This window comes from Lygodium microphyllum, chromosome 13, assembly GCF_053477565.2.
Source record: "Lygodium microphyllum isolate KBCC chromosome 13, Lygodium_microphyllum_v1.1.10, whole genome shotgun sequence".
NCBI lineage: Eukaryota > Viridiplantae > Streptophyta > Polypodiopsida > Schizaeales > Lygodiaceae > Lygodium > Lygodium microphyllum.
This window is the reverse complement of record NC_141147.1, coordinates 81,058,697-81,075,363: the sequence shown is the minus strand read 5'-3', so window position 1 is coordinate 81,075,363 and position 16,667 is coordinate 81,058,697. Positions and strand designations below refer to the sequence as shown.

At 40.6% G+C, this 16,667-nt stretch overlaps 1 protein-coding gene across 6 annotated transcripts in view; it reads right to left on the bottom strand.

The window, feature by feature from the left end:
• Positions 1-2,827: 2,827 nt before the first annotated feature.
• Positions 2,828-16,667, bottom strand: part of LOC148026830 (phosphoribosylaminoimidazole carboxylase, putative / AIR carboxylase) — a 51,504-nt gene continuing 37,664 nt past the window's right edge. For 3 of the 6 annotated variants that reach the window (XM_087691360.1, XM_087691362.1, XM_087691361.1), the window contains exons 6-15: positions 7,645-7,718; positions 7,424-7,571; positions 6,805-6,978; positions 6,348-6,435; positions 5,881-6,024; positions 5,372-5,466; positions 5,160-5,277; positions 4,874-4,968; positions 4,657-4,763; positions 3,812-4,551 (exon numbers count right to left, since the gene is read on the bottom strand). In XM_087691360.1, the coding sequence (XP_087547486.1) occupies positions 4,464-4,551; positions 4,657-4,763; positions 4,874-4,968; positions 5,160-5,277; positions 5,372-5,466; positions 5,881-6,024; positions 6,348-6,435; positions 6,805-6,978; positions 7,424-7,571; positions 7,645-7,718 (1,131 nt within the window). In that variant the 3' untranslated portion in view covers positions 3,812-4,463. Of the gene's footprint in view, positions 3,153-3,810; positions 4,552-4,656; positions 4,764-4,873; positions 4,969-5,159; positions 5,278-5,371; positions 5,483-5,880; positions 6,025-6,347; positions 6,436-6,804; positions 6,979-7,423; positions 7,572-7,644; positions 7,719-16,667 lie in introns of those variants that run through there. The other 3 variants (XM_087691359.1, XM_087691358.1, XR_015692907.1) reach the window with 3 other exon arrangements.

Genomic DNA, 16,667 nt, shown 5'->3' with positions numbered 1-16,667 from the left:
TATCTGTCTTAAGCGTAATCTTCATCTCAACCCTTTTTTTCCTTCTTCTATGGCTTCTCTTCCCTATTAAAGCTGCATCAAGATTGCTAGGTCTTGATAAGGAAATACCGACCAGCTTTGCATGTGCTCGAGTCATGATATTCAACAGAATCGGTGTGGCTTTGATATCAAGTGTTTCAATGCTGAACAGTCCCAATGGTAGAGATGGCACGATCGTCAAACTAGTGGAAGGTTTCCGCCTAGGGCACACCACGCACAAGTGTGTGATCCCACACTCAAGGCATCTCAGATCGACCTTCTCTCGATTAGCTTCCTCTCTTTCAATGCATCGTGATGAGATATTTCCTAGGTAACCACAAGTCCAACATGTGATGGGTTCCTAGTTCTGTCCTCTTAGACCTTTACCTTTGCCTAGCCAACGCCATCGCGGGCACTGATCTGAAATCCATCAAAATGGGATTCCCCTCTTCACCATATGAGACGTAAGGGTTTACATATGCTTCGTTCTCATTCGGCTTCTCTATGTAATGTATAGAAGTGTCGCTTGCGATGGATGGGTCATGATGCATCTAGGTGGTCTAGGTATCCATGTGGAGTTGATGTTCATCCTAGGGATGGCTGGCTTTGAATCGTTAGGTGCTAGGAGAGCTAGTGGAGCTCCTCTTTCGTAATATGGCAGTCTAGTCTCTAGGTAGTAAGGATGATTATATGGTTGTGGGCATGACAATTGCCTCAATAATCGGCAATGCATTGCATCATGGCCAAACCTACCACAATTAGCACAAGGTCTGGATCTAGGATCCATGCACTTGACCGGAACGCGGTTTCCTCCTCAATGCATGCATTGCACATGAGGTTGTGCGAGCCTTCTCATCATCTCTTGAAGCCTAACCAACTCTATCTTCAATTCGCCAACTCTTGGCTTTGGTCGACACTCTTTCCCTTGTCTTAGGTGCTCTGGTTGAATCTTTCACTAACGCTCATAGCTCTTTCTAAGTTTCTAGAGACAGTGATGTCTCGGGTTGTGGGTATTAAGCTCCTCTACTTGAGTAAGCCATCCACTCGTATACCTTCTTCAAAGACCCTAGCTAGCATATCCCTTTGCAAGGTCGAGTTGCTCACCAAGGCCTTGTAAAGCTCTTCACTTCATATCCTGCTTATAAGTACAATGGAGACCGCTCGTTTACTAGGTCGCTCTGTGACTAGGATTCTCTTAAAGAGACTTCGCATGTGGGTGATGTAGTTTCGAATATCCTTCTTATCCTTTTGACTAACATTCATCAATCTAACGATGAGGTTGTCAAAGTATTCCACCTCAGAGAATCTCTTGATAAAGAGACTCTTGAGGTTATTGAAGTCATTGCATTAGGCATTGTCTAGACTAGTGTACCACGTCCGTCCTTTGTCTCCTAGGCAAAGTTTGAAAGCTTGTGCGCGTTGAGTAAGGTCCGTGAGACTGTTAGCCTCGCATACTTGCTCAAACTAGTCCAGAAAGCTATACGGGTCATTGTCAGACTGATACTTTTTTTTCTTAGCAACCACAAGTATCTTGGTCTCACTCCTAAAATTCAAGGTGATTCCTAGTATTGCTAACAATTTAGTCGCTAGAGCTGCTCCGCAACTATGTTGTCTAGGAGACGCCTTGTAAGAAGCTCGCTTAGCGTAAGGTTAGCTTCTAGTGCTCTCTTCCTCTCAATGTTTTTGTTTCTATCCTGGTTCTATTGGCGAGAGCTAAGACACATTGGACCTCGCATATTTCTATATCTAACCTCATCTTTTGAGCTCGTTGCTCTTGGTTGTAGACCGCCATGCTTTGCAACACTTTCCTTACCTTCTCTCCTCCTCTAGATCGGCTATGATGTCCTTAACTTGTATATTGTGATACTCCATTTTAGTTTGCAGGCCATACCGAGTCATCAATTGTTAGATATATCGACTAGTCCAAGTCAAGCTCATCTTTTTCATGTTGGTGTTGGTTCCTAACATATTGCCGACTTCTTGAGCAACTAGGGTATCGATGATAAGATTGATTAAGTCGATTAGAGATGCGTCCCTAATCGTTTCTGTCGGTGTTGCTCCCTAAGTGACTTGATGATTCAAGTCTCTCAGTGTTCGGTGATTGAGATCCTTACCCATTATTTGATGTCCAAGGATCTTCTCCTATTGGTGGATTCGTTCAACTTATCTTATCTTGTGTGAATTCCTTGTTACTTAAAACAATTCTTAATGTTATGTGCACTCAATTGCTAGTGGGGTCCTCCTTTGTGCGCTGTGAAAAATCAAGCTTTCAACATTTTTGGTGCATTCCAAGTGTTTATGTAACAATATGTGAATTCAATCACAATCAATAGATCCCTCTTTAATCAATTTCAACTAGTGTGAGCTCTTTCGTGCAAGTGGTATCACACTCCATACTTTCTCCTTGTCTATAGCAAGCTCTAGAATCAAACAAGGGGTTAGCAATCAAAACAACTCACATGTAGCCTCCGAATGCGCTTGGTCATCGCACGAATTGAAGCTCTCCTTTCCTCACTGATACCTTGCAACAAACCTATCCAAGTCTCTCTCTCTCTCTCTCAACTCTGAATACAAAAATGAGCTTCCCTTCACTCTCCATGCCTCTTAAACCCCTTGTTCTTCAGTCTTCCAACTCCTTTTTCTCATGTTCTATCATATTTACAACAGTAACCCTACTATTTGTTTCTATATTTTTCATGGTTTTTCCTTATCTAAGTGTATTCAAATCACAAGCAACTGCTTACACTAATCCAATCTACTTACTTAAACCCAAAAAAAAAAAAAACCTTATTTGTAAAAAAGATCAAATACCTCTTCAACTTCCTTGCTTCTTACCTATCTCAAGCATCGTTTCGAGACAAGCTCTACTTCTAAATCTGTTGGTCCCGATAATGAAACCAAAATATGGGAGCTTCTTGCTCCACTGCCAAGATCCAAGGACCACTTATTGTTTCGAGCGTTTCAAACCAAGTACAATGACTATCTCTCACATAGTCATACGCGCTCATATCTACGAGTATATTGAGCTCATCTCCATGCTCGATCGAGTTGCATCCTTTCTCAAACACTTTGGTAGCTCCAAGGTCCAAGATGCAAGCTTAAGCTCCTCAAGCTCCAAGCTCTATGCTCCATTACTGCGCGAGACATGAGAAAAGAATAAAATAAAATAAAAGAGAAAAGAAAACAAAGAACTTCACCATAGTCCCTCACTCTCACACTCCCTCCCTCACACTCCCTCTCAAGCACAAGCTCAAGCAAAGAAGAAGAGAAAAGCTAGTTTTGGCCACACAAGAATGAGCTTCTTCATTCACTTTTTACCTTTTATACAAAATCCTAATCCCCTTTGAGCACCCATTTCTTTTTTACATGCCAAACCATTTTAGCTTAGGTTCTCTTTTCTTCTTCTCTTTTTATTTGTATTGTGCCTTCATCCATGTCCGTCTACATTTACAATTACACAGGAGGAAGCCTGGTGCTCTTTTACAAAGATTTAGAGTACACTTTTATATTTAAAATATGTCTTCCTTCTTTTGCACTTGCCTTGAATATTTAAGATTGTCCTTGCACTGTCTTTTTCATCCTATTTTTTCAACCGGACCACCTTTTTCCATTTTCCCTTGCGTCTTATTAATTTTCTTTCTGCTTTCTTTGCACTGGGGTTAACAATGTGTAACCCCCCTCAAGTATAAATCCATCTGTCCTATTTGACAAAATTCCATTATGTGCAAATTCGGGGAAAAAAGGGTTGACAACAGTTCCAAGTTTTCAAAAAACCTTTACAATTTTACATTGAAATGGAAATTGCCTCTTCAATAAAAACTATTTTCAAACCCTGACTAAATAGGCCAATACAACAAATCCAACTAACATATCTTTACTTCCCCAAATTTATGATCATAATTGAAGAAAGCAAGCTATAGTTGTACAAATGTTCAAAAATTGGATTGAGGATAGGCTTTACCCCAAAGCCTCAGATGTTGTCTACCGTAGTTAATTTTCTTGCAGGAGCACATCTTACTCAAGGAGCAACGAGCTTTTCCACTAGCCTAGTCTTCCACTAGGAGCTTTCTACTCCCTTACCCTTTGTTGTCCAAATCAGGACCAACATTTTCCATAGTAAGTTATCTTGGTACAAAGTTTAGAGGTTGACCTTGTGACTGCTATGTAGTATTTGAGGATCACAAGGCAATGGTAGATTGCGGCAACCAAGAAGATGCAAGGGCATTGTGTATCATGATTTTTATCAGGATCCTTACTTTTCCCCAGTATGACATGGGTCACAGTCTGTGTTTTTACACGACCAGGAAACATCCACCAAGCAAGTGGTTTTGCACCACCAGGAAACCTCCAAGTAAAATGATGTCCGATAATATAGCAAGGCCAAGCTTTTGTAACATCTGTGCATATCATTCACATTCAAATACCTTCGTCTTTGACTTAATATGTCATAAATAAGTGCGCCAACCACCTTGCTCCAGCTTTTCAGCCTTCCCTAATACAGTCTCCTTCATCTTGAGCTGGTATTCTAAAAGCCTGAAATTAAACATCCTTTATCAGCACCTTGAAAGACTTTTCAACAACTCATAGCAGAATAGATATTGTTAGGTGTTTGAGCCTTGAAGAGTTTTACAGTCATACTTGTCTTTAAGACTGCTGTCATTTGCACCCAGGATCCTCACCGCCAGTAGCCCTGCATTCATGGCGTTGTTGATAGCCACTGTTGCAACAGGCACTCCTTTGGGCATCTGATTACATTTCAATGAGGGGTTTTTATAGCATCACAATTAAATAACTATCACTAAACGATTTACACTTAACATGCATATGAAGAGACATTATGCTTACTACTGCTCACCTGGACAATAGAGAGTAGTGAGTCTAATCCATCCAGTGATGAACCTCTTACAGGGACACCAATTACTGGAAGAGGGGTCATTGCTGCTACCATGCCTGCAGAGATAGTAACCTTGCAGTTGTGCTATAAAACAGAGATAGCTAACACAAAACAACCAACATGTTCCTTTAATATGAGTATACCCTTGAAACTGACTTGTGTACTCCATTCTTTATTTGCATCAGTCAAGGATACTACACAGGGGTACTCTTTGAGACATGATGACAGTAACCCCAAAATTTATTACCAGGTAGATGGGCAGCACCTCCTGCACCAGCAATTATAATCTGAACTCCCCTCTCATGTGCTGTTTGAGCATAGGTGAACATTCTCTCTGGGGTTCTATGAGCCGAGACAATAGTCAACTGTATTTGCATCATGCAACAAATGGTTCAGCTACTCTTGGCCAGTATCTTCAGTCTTGACACAGTACATCACATATCAGACACAGAGACTCACTTCGTATGGCAACTCGAATTCCTCCAGGACTTCTGCAGCATCTTTCATGACTGGCAAATCAGAATCTGATCCCATAATTATACCCACAACTGCACCTGAGCCACAAATATCCTGAAATCAAGATACCATCTCGTTTGCATCTACTCATCTAAGCAACTTCTCAACTGGAAAAATCAGATATGATCCATTATACCCCAAAGTGCACCAAAAGTGCGCACACTCAAACCAAGATACCTCAATATAGCTTACATAATATGGTTGTTTTAGCCATAGTGAACAGAAGACCTTGCAAATCGTTCTTGAAAAACTAACAAATAAATCTTCTTCCAACACAGAGTCTACCTTTGTGAAGTGTATTTTGTAATTCAATTAACAGAATTATCTGCTTCCAATACATTGCTGTAAAGCAACCAAGTCAAGGAACAAAGAGAACACAAACCTAGCTTGCCAGAGGCAGCTTCAGCTACTTGAGAAGATGTACCAAGTCAAGGAACGAAGAGAGCACAAACCTAGCTTGCCAGAGGCAGCTTCAGATACTTGAGAAGATGTGATTGGAGAGTCATCTGCCAAGATCTTCATAATTCGCCGCCTGACCAGTGAAACTGATGGACCTACTACAGTTATATGGCCCATTTTCCTTTGCTTTCTGATTTCTGAAAACTTTTCGAAAGTCAGTCTCTCTCTTTTTTTTTTCGTGAAGAAGCTTGAATTAAATAAGTAGAAGTATATACATTAGGCCTTCTGGCCAACCATAAAAAATCCTAACAAGTCACAAGTCAAGCCAAAAGGCTATCAAAGCATACCACATATGCATCATGCCGGAAACACAAATGTTGTAATCCTAAAACATAAATAATTTTAGAAACCCCTAAAAAGGATACTAAACTGTCTCTTGATGGTATAAGACTAGTGCTCAATTAGAGTGATCCAAAAATATTATAAGTGAAACAGAGAGAAAGCTCATCAGCAATACAACCTGTTTTACCATACCAATGAACACTTGCACCTGGAACAGCAACAGCTCTTCTCATTTTTGACTTGGCAAGAGCAAATCCTGCTTCTCCCTGTACATTTAGATTAAATGACCCGAATCATGAAGAGCAAAGCATAAATCAACACTATATACAAAAATGTACAACAGAATGCCTTGCTATGAGCATCAATGTGATGCAAGAAGAGCTTGATAGATGCATCTTGCAGTATTTGACATCTATAATAACAGTTAGCAATTCTTTCAAAACTCACGATGTAGTCTTAAGTTTTAACCCTTTGTCATAAACTGAAGACGCTTTCTTATTTAATTAAATATAAAAAACTAAACATAGCTCAAGCAACCTTTGTGAAGCCACAGGAGAAACTTTTGCTGAGTAGAGTAGCCATTATAAATTTTAGAACACTTGAATCCGTAATAAATGGAAACCAAGGATTATAACCTCATCTTCTCCCAACAGATTGTACATAAATGCCGCTGGCACTTTCATGGTGGAGTCACCTAATGGCAGTCCCAAAACAGCTCGCAAATGTTGTTCAAACTGAGAAGTATAGCATGCCTCAATTGTGTAATGCCCACTGTTGTGAGGCCGTGGAGCCACTTCATTTAACAAAACCTGCAAGGACATATTCGTACTTGAAAGAGTTAATTATTTTAAAATGTGAAATCTGCCAATAAAATACCACTAGCACATACATGCAATCTTGCAAACATGATAGTCAACCATGACTAAAAAACATATTCAAAGAAACCACGAAAAGAACCACACACATATACAGCAATTATGGAAACATCATAAAACATAACCAAAGAATTGATGAGTAGAAAAATAAGCAGACTCTGGAATTTTGTGACAGATAAAAGTCAACAGAAGACGGTAAATGTATTAAGCACATGCATGCCTGAGCACACACACAGAGAGAAGCGGGAGCAGCATCAATAATACACACAGGCAAAATCAAGATACATGAAACAAAGGGAAGGCTGTCTGACAGCGCAATCATTATCAAAGCAATTTAAGCAAAGATTAGGATATTTCTACAACAGAATAACTGTAATACCTGGCCATTAGAAAGCAGAAAAAGTTCTACACCAAAGACACCAGCACCTTGAAGTGAGCCCACAGCTCTCTCAGCAATGCCCATGGCAGCACATGCTGTGTCTTTAGAAATCTGAGCAGGAGCCTCCACAGTGTGACAAATGTTGTCCCTATAGCAGAAAAAGAATCAGATCAAATTAATTTACAGTGCACCTCTGCTGTAGAGTAACTTCATTAGCTCACTTGTGAGTGGTTTCAACAGTGGGAAAACACTGCAAGCTCCCGTCTCTTCCTCTTGCAACCATGATAGACAATTCCTGCATGCCACAATTGTAACTCAAACACCATCATGCCAAGGAGAAATCTGTGAAAACTCAAATATTTAAGCTTACCATAGAAGCAAGCATATCCTGCTTAAGACCAATGGCATACTAGCAGAATGACTACAGATGTGCCAGATTAACTTTTTCTACATATAAAACTAAATGAGAACCTTGCAAATTACTGGACATGCATCCAGGAATAGAAGATAAAAATATGTGCCATCCCATGGAACCCTTTTTCAAGTGGGTAAGAGTCCAGACTTACATGAACACACCATATGAGCATAGTTATCCAAGGCTGCCTAATCTAAGTGCAAGGGGATAATGTTCAGGATGGGTTTACCATGGAGAAGTTTTTCCAAGAAAAACTTCCCTCTAAAGGGTAGCTTGGAGAGCAAGCAAGAGACCTGCTAGTTTCACTCTTGTGTGCAGATAGGATGGCTCAAAAGCCGAATGAACAGTAGCCTTGATTGTAGTAGGACTCTCCCTCTCAGTGACCCCACCAAAGACGAGGACCAAGTATTCTGGTCAGTAAGAGCATGAGATTCCACAAAAACACTGTCTAAACATAGATATATCATACTGCCTAATCCTAATACATCACCATATAAATTAGGATGGACAAGTTCTCCCAGGGGAATACAATGACAATGTGGTTTAGTGGCTAACAATGCAATTGTGAGATATACAAAAAAATTTCAAGTGTATCTTTGAGGATTCATCCACACAAACCAAACAAAGAATTAAATGGAAAAAGGGTGACTCTAAAATACAGTTTGATCCCTAGATCATATCAGCCTATTGTTGAGAGATTTGTTTGACCATATGAAAGAGTGGTGCCTTCTTTGTATGCAAATGTAATATGAACTGGCCTTTAGAGTGTGGAGAGATGAGGATGATGAGTTGGAAGGACTAGGATTTGAGGTGGCAAGTCAAACTTGGCCCAATGCAATGTATTCAATCACTCGTGCCTATATAAAGAGGCAAGCTTATGCAATAACGCGTGTGGTTTTCTTTGCTTCTCTAACCAATAAAATTTTTAGTGATAAACAAAAAAAATCAGGAGATGTATCTAAAGATGGATATCTATAGTCTGCATCATGAATATAAGGGCTCACTCACTGAGCATGTATCAAAATTGAGAAGTCTAATTAATCAACTTAAAGGCATTCATGTCAAAATTTCTGAAAAGAACACAATAGCAGTGTTACTTGTCAGTCTACCTAGAGAGTAAGCCTCTTAACAGATTCTTTCCTTACACATGAAACACTTAACCTTGAAGGCTACATATTTTCAATCCTTTTAAAAAAAAGGAGCTCAAAGATCAAGGTGAATCATCAACAAACAAGGTTAGCATGTTCTTTACAAAGAAAGAACCTAAAGAATACTACCACTGCGGAAGAGAAGGACACATCATCACCAAATGTAGATTGAAGCACCTACCCAAATGCAATCACTATAAGACAATTGAACATTATGAAGAAGCATGCAAGTTCGAGGAACAATCAAATTTCATCGAAAAAAACAACCAAGACAAAAAGGCAGAAGAATACCTTTTCTAAAGACTAAAGACTTAAGACAAAGAGCCTGGCCACCTACTAGTAGTAGCCATAGAATACACCTTTTTTTTTTTTTGGGGGGGGGGGGGGCGCACAATCAATCATGTAACTATCTAACCACCTTGAAGTAGCCGAATAAGACACCATGGGGGATGTTGAAATCTTTGTTTAAGCATATAAAAGAATGGTGCCTTCTTTGTATATAAATGCAATATGAACTAGCCTTTAGAGTGTGGAGAGATGAGAATGATGAGTTGGAAGGATAAGGATCTGAGGTGGCAAGTCAAACTTGGCCCAATGGAATGTATCCAATGTACTCTTGTGCCTATATAAAGACTCCAGCTTATTCAATAAAGTGTAGTTTTCTTTGCTTCTCTAACTTACAGCCTACATTGTTGATGAGCCTCCATGAGTCCCTTTATGTTTTCAGCTATGACATCTCAAAGTCAGCCAAATCATGAAAACCCACATTTTGACCATTAAAACAGCCATGTAAAGAAAAATTTCATGGCCAAAATTTCGGTGAACTATATACCAAGTTCTAGGAATCACTTTGCCAAGATTTTGACTTATTTTGAATCCTTGAACTATTTGCCTCCTGCTGCTCATAGAAAAGTTGGCACCATATCACAAGTACACTGCATTCTCCCCCATGGACCTCAATTGCAATGCACTTGAAAACTGTCAACCAATTTCAAGAACTAGTGAGTATAGTAATTACCAAAAATAGCAACTGCTAAAGTCCAAAAGTATAAAGAAAGCTGCTAAGGTCACTAGGAGTTACTAAAAGCATCATTTTCATGAGCTGCCATAAATAGTAACTGCTAAAATAGTATGTGGCCCAACGTCTCCTTAAATTATATATTCATTCAGCTTTTACTATTGTGGCCAACTCATAGCATATTTGAATCAGTTTGCAAAATATCTGCAGCTCACTAAGAATGTTTATTGCAAATTTGAACATCGGCGTTACTCCTATGCAAATCATCTAAACATGTGGGTAAAAGTAAAACCTCCAGCACGTTAGTGTGCATAAAAATATCCCACGAGGCAAAGAGAAGGATCATGTGAATGTATTTCAATATTTGGTGGGTAAGCCGTGAAGGCCTAGTCTAAAGACCAAGGATTGTAACTGAACAAGAGAGGAACATAAGGGCTGAGCATTCTTGCCCAAAAAGAGACCATATGCACACATTGTGTGTAACATTGAATAAAGAGCTCATTCTTGTGTGTGCAAACTTATGAACTATTGCTTCTTTGTCTTGTTCTCCTCCTTTTTGCTTGCACCATAGCTTGAGATGCCCACAAATGCGCACACAGAGACCTTATCCCTGATAAAAGTCCTAGTTGGGATGGCCTCACTAATGAATACTTTGACACCTATGCCACTCATCTAGTGAAACCCTTGACCACCATGTGTTGACAAGTTTGGGAAATTAGAATTATGCCAGCATCATGGAAGGATGGAGTTATTAAATTGATCCCAAGCGTGCTTTCTCCATCAATGTTGAAACATTGGAGACCCGTCTCTTAGATGGGGTCAATGTCTAAAGTTTTCTCAAAAGTATTGGCTAACCGCCTCCATATGCATCTCCCTAACACTGTGCACCCCAATTAGTATAGATTCATCAAGGGCAAAAACATCTTGCATAATGAGTTGGATATGCAAATGGGAATTGACTATACTAAGCATTCCAATCAAGAAGTGGTATTTGTGCAATTGGATTTGGAAAAGGCCTTTCATTATTTGAATCAATCTTTTGTTGCAAAACTTATGCATAGCATGGCCTTTGGCCCACGTATGTCACACTTGATATACCATATGGCTGTTCTTCAGAAGGTACTAATACTTGGTATACCGTCTAATTGGAAGCTCATTCTTTAGAAGGTACACTAGCATCTAGCAAAGGTTTGCTTGGCAGCTAATTCCTTTCAAATGGAACTATCAGCTATATCACGGATGATTTCTTGGTATGGGAAACAAGAGGACCAGCCAGAATTTAATCATATGGCACGTCTTTGTTCGTCTTCTATCGTTAATACCACTCTGCTGAGCCGCATAATTCTAATGTCCTTCCATACAGCCAAGAGACTTTTTTGGATTCTTCACAGATATCGTGACTTATGGGGTTAGATTGAGAGGGTGGTGCACCCTATGCAGCCCTTTCTTGCACTTGACTCTAATCGTCCTTGGCAACGCTAGGATCTTGCCAGTTGTCTTAATCTTCAAAAGGCCTCAACTAACTAGGTATATCATCTCATGATTAAAGATTATCATTGGCTGGTTACCAAAGCCAATTCGGTTTGGGGAGTGCATAAATCGAAGGCTTGGTGGAAAATGACTATGATGGAAGGTTGGCTAAACAAAAGACAATTCAAATGCAATGTTTTTCTTTGCAGAGTGCTCATTGGTGGACTGCCCTTTGCCTCACCTCTTTCAAAGCACTGAATATCGAATGGCATCTACATTTTTTGCACAACAAATATGGAATTTGCCTATCATATATTTATTTCTTGCCCTTTAGGCAAGATAATCCAAACGCTCTGGTTGTCATGTCACTACGCTCCTTTGACTAGGTTTTTGTTAGGGCAAAATACCCCAACCCAACATAGCCATACATGAAGATTTTGTTCCATTTTTTCAGAGTTTGGGGTTGTTGGCATAATTGGTTTACCTAGAATGCTTTCGTCTTCAACTTTGCCACAAGCATATAGCGACTTATTCTAAGGATCAAGGCTCTTCCACATTGGTAGTTAGATCTTGTTCAACAAGCTGATCTTCTCACTAGGGAAGATTTAGCTCCTTGGCACATGGCGATCTCTTCTTTTTCTCTGGCATGACTTTTACATCTTTCCTGTGATCTAACTTTTGTACTCTTATGATTTGATATGATATAATATTAATATTCATTACAAATAAGAAAGAGAGACCTTAACAAGCATGCTACCCTTCTCTCTAGGGAGGATCTAGTTGTTTGGCATATGGCAATTTCTTGTTCTTTTCTCCTATGGCTCTTGTATTTCTCATGCAATTAATACAATTACTCATTACCAAAAAAACAAAAAAAAAGTGAAGAACAAGTAATAGAAGCAAAAGAATCACAAATATTGAACAGTAAGAAGAATGAATAGTACAAGAGAGAACACAAGAATTCAAACAATGAATGAACTAGTGTATAGAATTCATAACACAAGACATGAGATGTACTATACATAATACAAGCCACACATGTGATGGCAATTGTGGAGACCAGTAGTACCTCTAGCCTCCCTCACTCCATATGGATATAACCAAATAAAAACAAGAGTAGAGAAGTGGAGTATATACACGGTCCAAGACAAGACCCAAGACAAATGCACTAGCCCTAAATGGGCCACCCAACCATCTCATAAAGATGCCTGATAACAAGCCTAATAATAACCCTAAGCCCGTGAAATGTACACCACTGACAAGGTTAAGGCCATAGCCATTGCTTGAGTGAGAGAGTGAGAGAGTGAGTGAGACTCCTGTATGTTGAACTAAGAATATATAAGCCTTCATTAAACAGCCCCAAAACTTAAGTTAATTAATGAATATAAAACTCTTCTTTAAAACAGATGTGGTTCTAGAGAGTTTCAATGTCTCACATGCAAACTCTAATTTGGGAGGCCCTAAACCTTCTATAAATAGACAGACTACCCTCCCATTCAGTCAATCTCGTTTTGCAATTTGCAGATGTTGAAGCTTCGCTGTCCACACCTTTTTTGTGGAGGATATCTCAACTAAAGCTGCCCGTCATCATCTCCTACCATCTAGAGCCTCTCTGACAACCCTCCTTCACAATCTACTGCCATAAACTACTATCACCTGCTGTCAAGCTCTCTAAGAAGTTTGTGTTTGCTGCTGCCGGCCATTTTTCGCACGTGAAAGCCGCCTCAAAGGTGACTCCATCAGAGCTGGCGACCATCAGGAAGGTTGTGTTTGCTGTCTTGGGCTGCCACCCTGCACATACCAGCTATCGCCTTGCTCTAGTCTTCATCACAAATCTGTGTTTTGCTGTTGGGACCCTCTGCCAAGCTGCCACGTCATCATCCACTGCTGCATTTGCAGATTTTCTCTCCTCTGCTTGTTTGTCACTAATCCAACCACACTAGAGCTGTGTTTGTTGCTGCAGATACCTACAGCGGCTACCTTGCTGCGTTTTGAGATCCGTCAAAGTAGAACATACTCCCCAGCTCATACTCTCTACCCCGGCCGAGACAAGAGTTCCAAGGGCCAATATTCTTCATTGTATAGTGTGTTTGCTGCATGAGCATTGTATTCTATTTAGTTTCACTCAATTTCTTATTTTTTGTGTTCATTGTCTATGAGTTACCGTGTGTTCTTGTCCTAACCCTAACTGTGTTCTTTAATCAAATTGTGCAATTGTCATACAATTGTGTTTGAGTTTTTGTGTTAGGGTAATCCTCCACATGGTATGAGAGCTAGGTTCTCTTTGAAGAAACCTAGACCTTGATCTGAAATCTCTTCTCAAGAGCCCAAAAACACTGTAGATTAGATGACTTTGAACATGTCTACACCGGCTTAGTCCCCAAAAGAGCCTATGCCAAGAACTAAGCAAGAACGGCATCCACTACTAACTCCACAGGTGCCTACCTACCACCTCTTCCTACTTATCCCCCTTCCTCCTACCCTTCTTCCTTTTCGACACCTCATGGTTCATCTTCCTCTCTGGCCAAGCACGCTTTCTCTAACAAGACTCGTTTTACTGGGTCTAAATACACCAATTGGTCGAATCTTATGAGATTTGTACTCGATTCTCGAAACCTACAGAACCATAGTCGAGGTGATGCAAGGTCTTCTCCATAAGTTTCACTCTCAATTGTAGCACTTTGAACTAGCATGTGAGCGATGGGCACCTTGACCAACTGCTATGTGGCTTAGGATAGGACCCATCGTATCACACTTAGCCATGAACTCCAAAATTTCAAAACCACTGACCAGAAAGACCATAAGGTCAGGTTGGCTGAGAATCAACACCTTCTTGCTAAGTTCTCTACCACGGGGGCTCCCAAGTTTTCTAATGACCACGTCATGTTGTTTCTTAACAAGCTACCGTGGAAATACTTCCATTTTGTGTAGCATCTAATCTCAGAGCCTACCATGCCCACCTATAAATTTGAGTATCAATTACTACATTATGCTTAGTTGTTCCATCACTTTCATAGTCCTTCATCTTCAAAGAGGGCTCTCACTACCACTTCTTAGAAGGGGCAACAGTGGAAGGGAAAGTAAAACATGCCAGTGTTGTGCTAAGAAATGCACTTAGTCACTCAAACAGCCCCAAAACATGCTTATTTTAGGCTTATTTTAGCCAAAACCCTAAAATGGGAAGCGGATCGAGAGAGTTAAGTGGGAGAGGATCTAGAACCCTAATTTTCTATAAATTGGCAGCCAGCCCTCCACTCTTCCCTCAATCTCGTTTTTGCAGATTTCAGGTGTTTCAGCTTGCTGCCCACACCCCGTTCGGAGGACATCTCAGCCGAAGCTGTCCATTGCTGTCTCCATCAATTGGCACCTAATTTCCAGCCCTCTTCACGCAGTTTGGAGCTGATTTCAGTCAGGTGAATGTTGTTCCTGTTCAGACCTGCAGCCGTATAGCTTGCCACGTCATCATAGTCCTGCTGCCACGTCACCACAGTCCTGCCGTATAGCCTGCCACGTCATCACAATCCTGCACTTGGTCACTCAAATAGCCCCAAAACATGCCTATTTTAGGCTTATTTTAGCCAAAACCCTAAAATGGAGAGCGGATCGAGAGAGTTAAGTGGGAGAGGATCTAAAACCCTAATTTTCTATAGATTGGCAGCCAGCTCTCCACTCTTCCCTCAATCTCATTTTTGCAGATTTCAGGTGTTTCAGCTTGCTGGCCACACCCCGTTCGGAGGACATCTCAGCCGAAGCTGTCCATTGCTGTCTCCATCAATTGGCACCTAATTTTCAGCCCTCTTCACGCAATTTGGAGCTGATTTCAGTCAGGTGAATGTTGTTCCTGTTCAAACCTGCTACCGTACAGCCTGCCACGTCATCATAGTCCTGCTGCCACGTCACCACAATCCTGCCGTACAACCTGCCACATCATCACAGTCCTACACTTAGTCACTCAAACAGCCTCAAAACATGCTTATTTTAAGCTTATTTTAGCCAAAACCCTAAAATGGGGAGCGGATCGGGAGAGTTAAGTGGGAGAGGATCTAGAATCCTAATTTTCTATAAATTGGCAGCCAACCCTCCACTCTTCCCTCAATCTCGTTTTTGCAGATTTCAAGTGTTTCAGCTTGCTGCCCACACCCCGTTCGTGGAGGACATCTCAACCGAAGCTGTCCATTGCTGTCTCCATCAGTTGGCAACTAATTTCCAGCCCTCTTCACGCAATTTGGAGCTGATTTCAGTCAGGTGAATGTTGTTCTTGTTCAGACCTGTTGCCGTACAGCCTGCCACGTCATCACAGTCCTGCTACCTATGTTTTCAATCTTTCTCTCCTGCAGGCTGTCCTGCTTGCGTTTTTAGTCTTTCTCTCACCTGCTGCCTACGTTTTTAGTCTTTCTCTCTCCTATAGGCTGTCCTACCTGCGTTTTTAGTCTTTCTCTCTCCTCAATGCTATCTGCATCAGATCCAACTTCTCACTACTGCGTTTGCTGGTGTTCGACATCCGGAGACTGTCTTACTGCGATTCGAGATCCGTTCAGAGTACGACACACTCTCCAGCTCATTACCCTTGAGCCTGATCCTTGAGATACAGGAGTTCGAGGTTCAATATTCATTCACTGTATAGTCTGTTTGCTACATGAGCATCATATTATTCAATAGTTATATCACTTTATTTATTCACTCTGTTCATTGTCTCTAAGTTACCCTAACCCTAATTGTGTTCTTTTATTAGTCTGTGCTTTGTCGTACGGTTTCTGTTTATGTTTCTGTATTAGGGTATTTCTTAACATGGTATTAGAGCTTGGTACTCTCTGAGAAACCTAGGCCTTTGATCTAGAAGCTCTTCACAAGAAGCAAGAACAACAGTAGGTTCAAATGACTTCGAACACAACAACACAGATTCAGTCTCCAAAACCAACTATGCCGAGAACCGATCGAGAGTGGGCTGATCAGCTTGCTCCACAAAGTTCCGACATGGTGGATGACACTTTTGATTACGTGGAAGAACAGCTAGACAAGCTGACCTCTGAAGAATATAAACTGATCATAGCTTATAGACAAAAGAAGATTGAGGAGCTCGATCGAAGAATTGCCCTTCAAGAAAATCTCCTAAATGAAGGTATGCATAAATTTTACTCTTTAGATTTTGTGCATAAGTCTAATGATGTTGCAGGGCGTCGAGACCTCCATCAG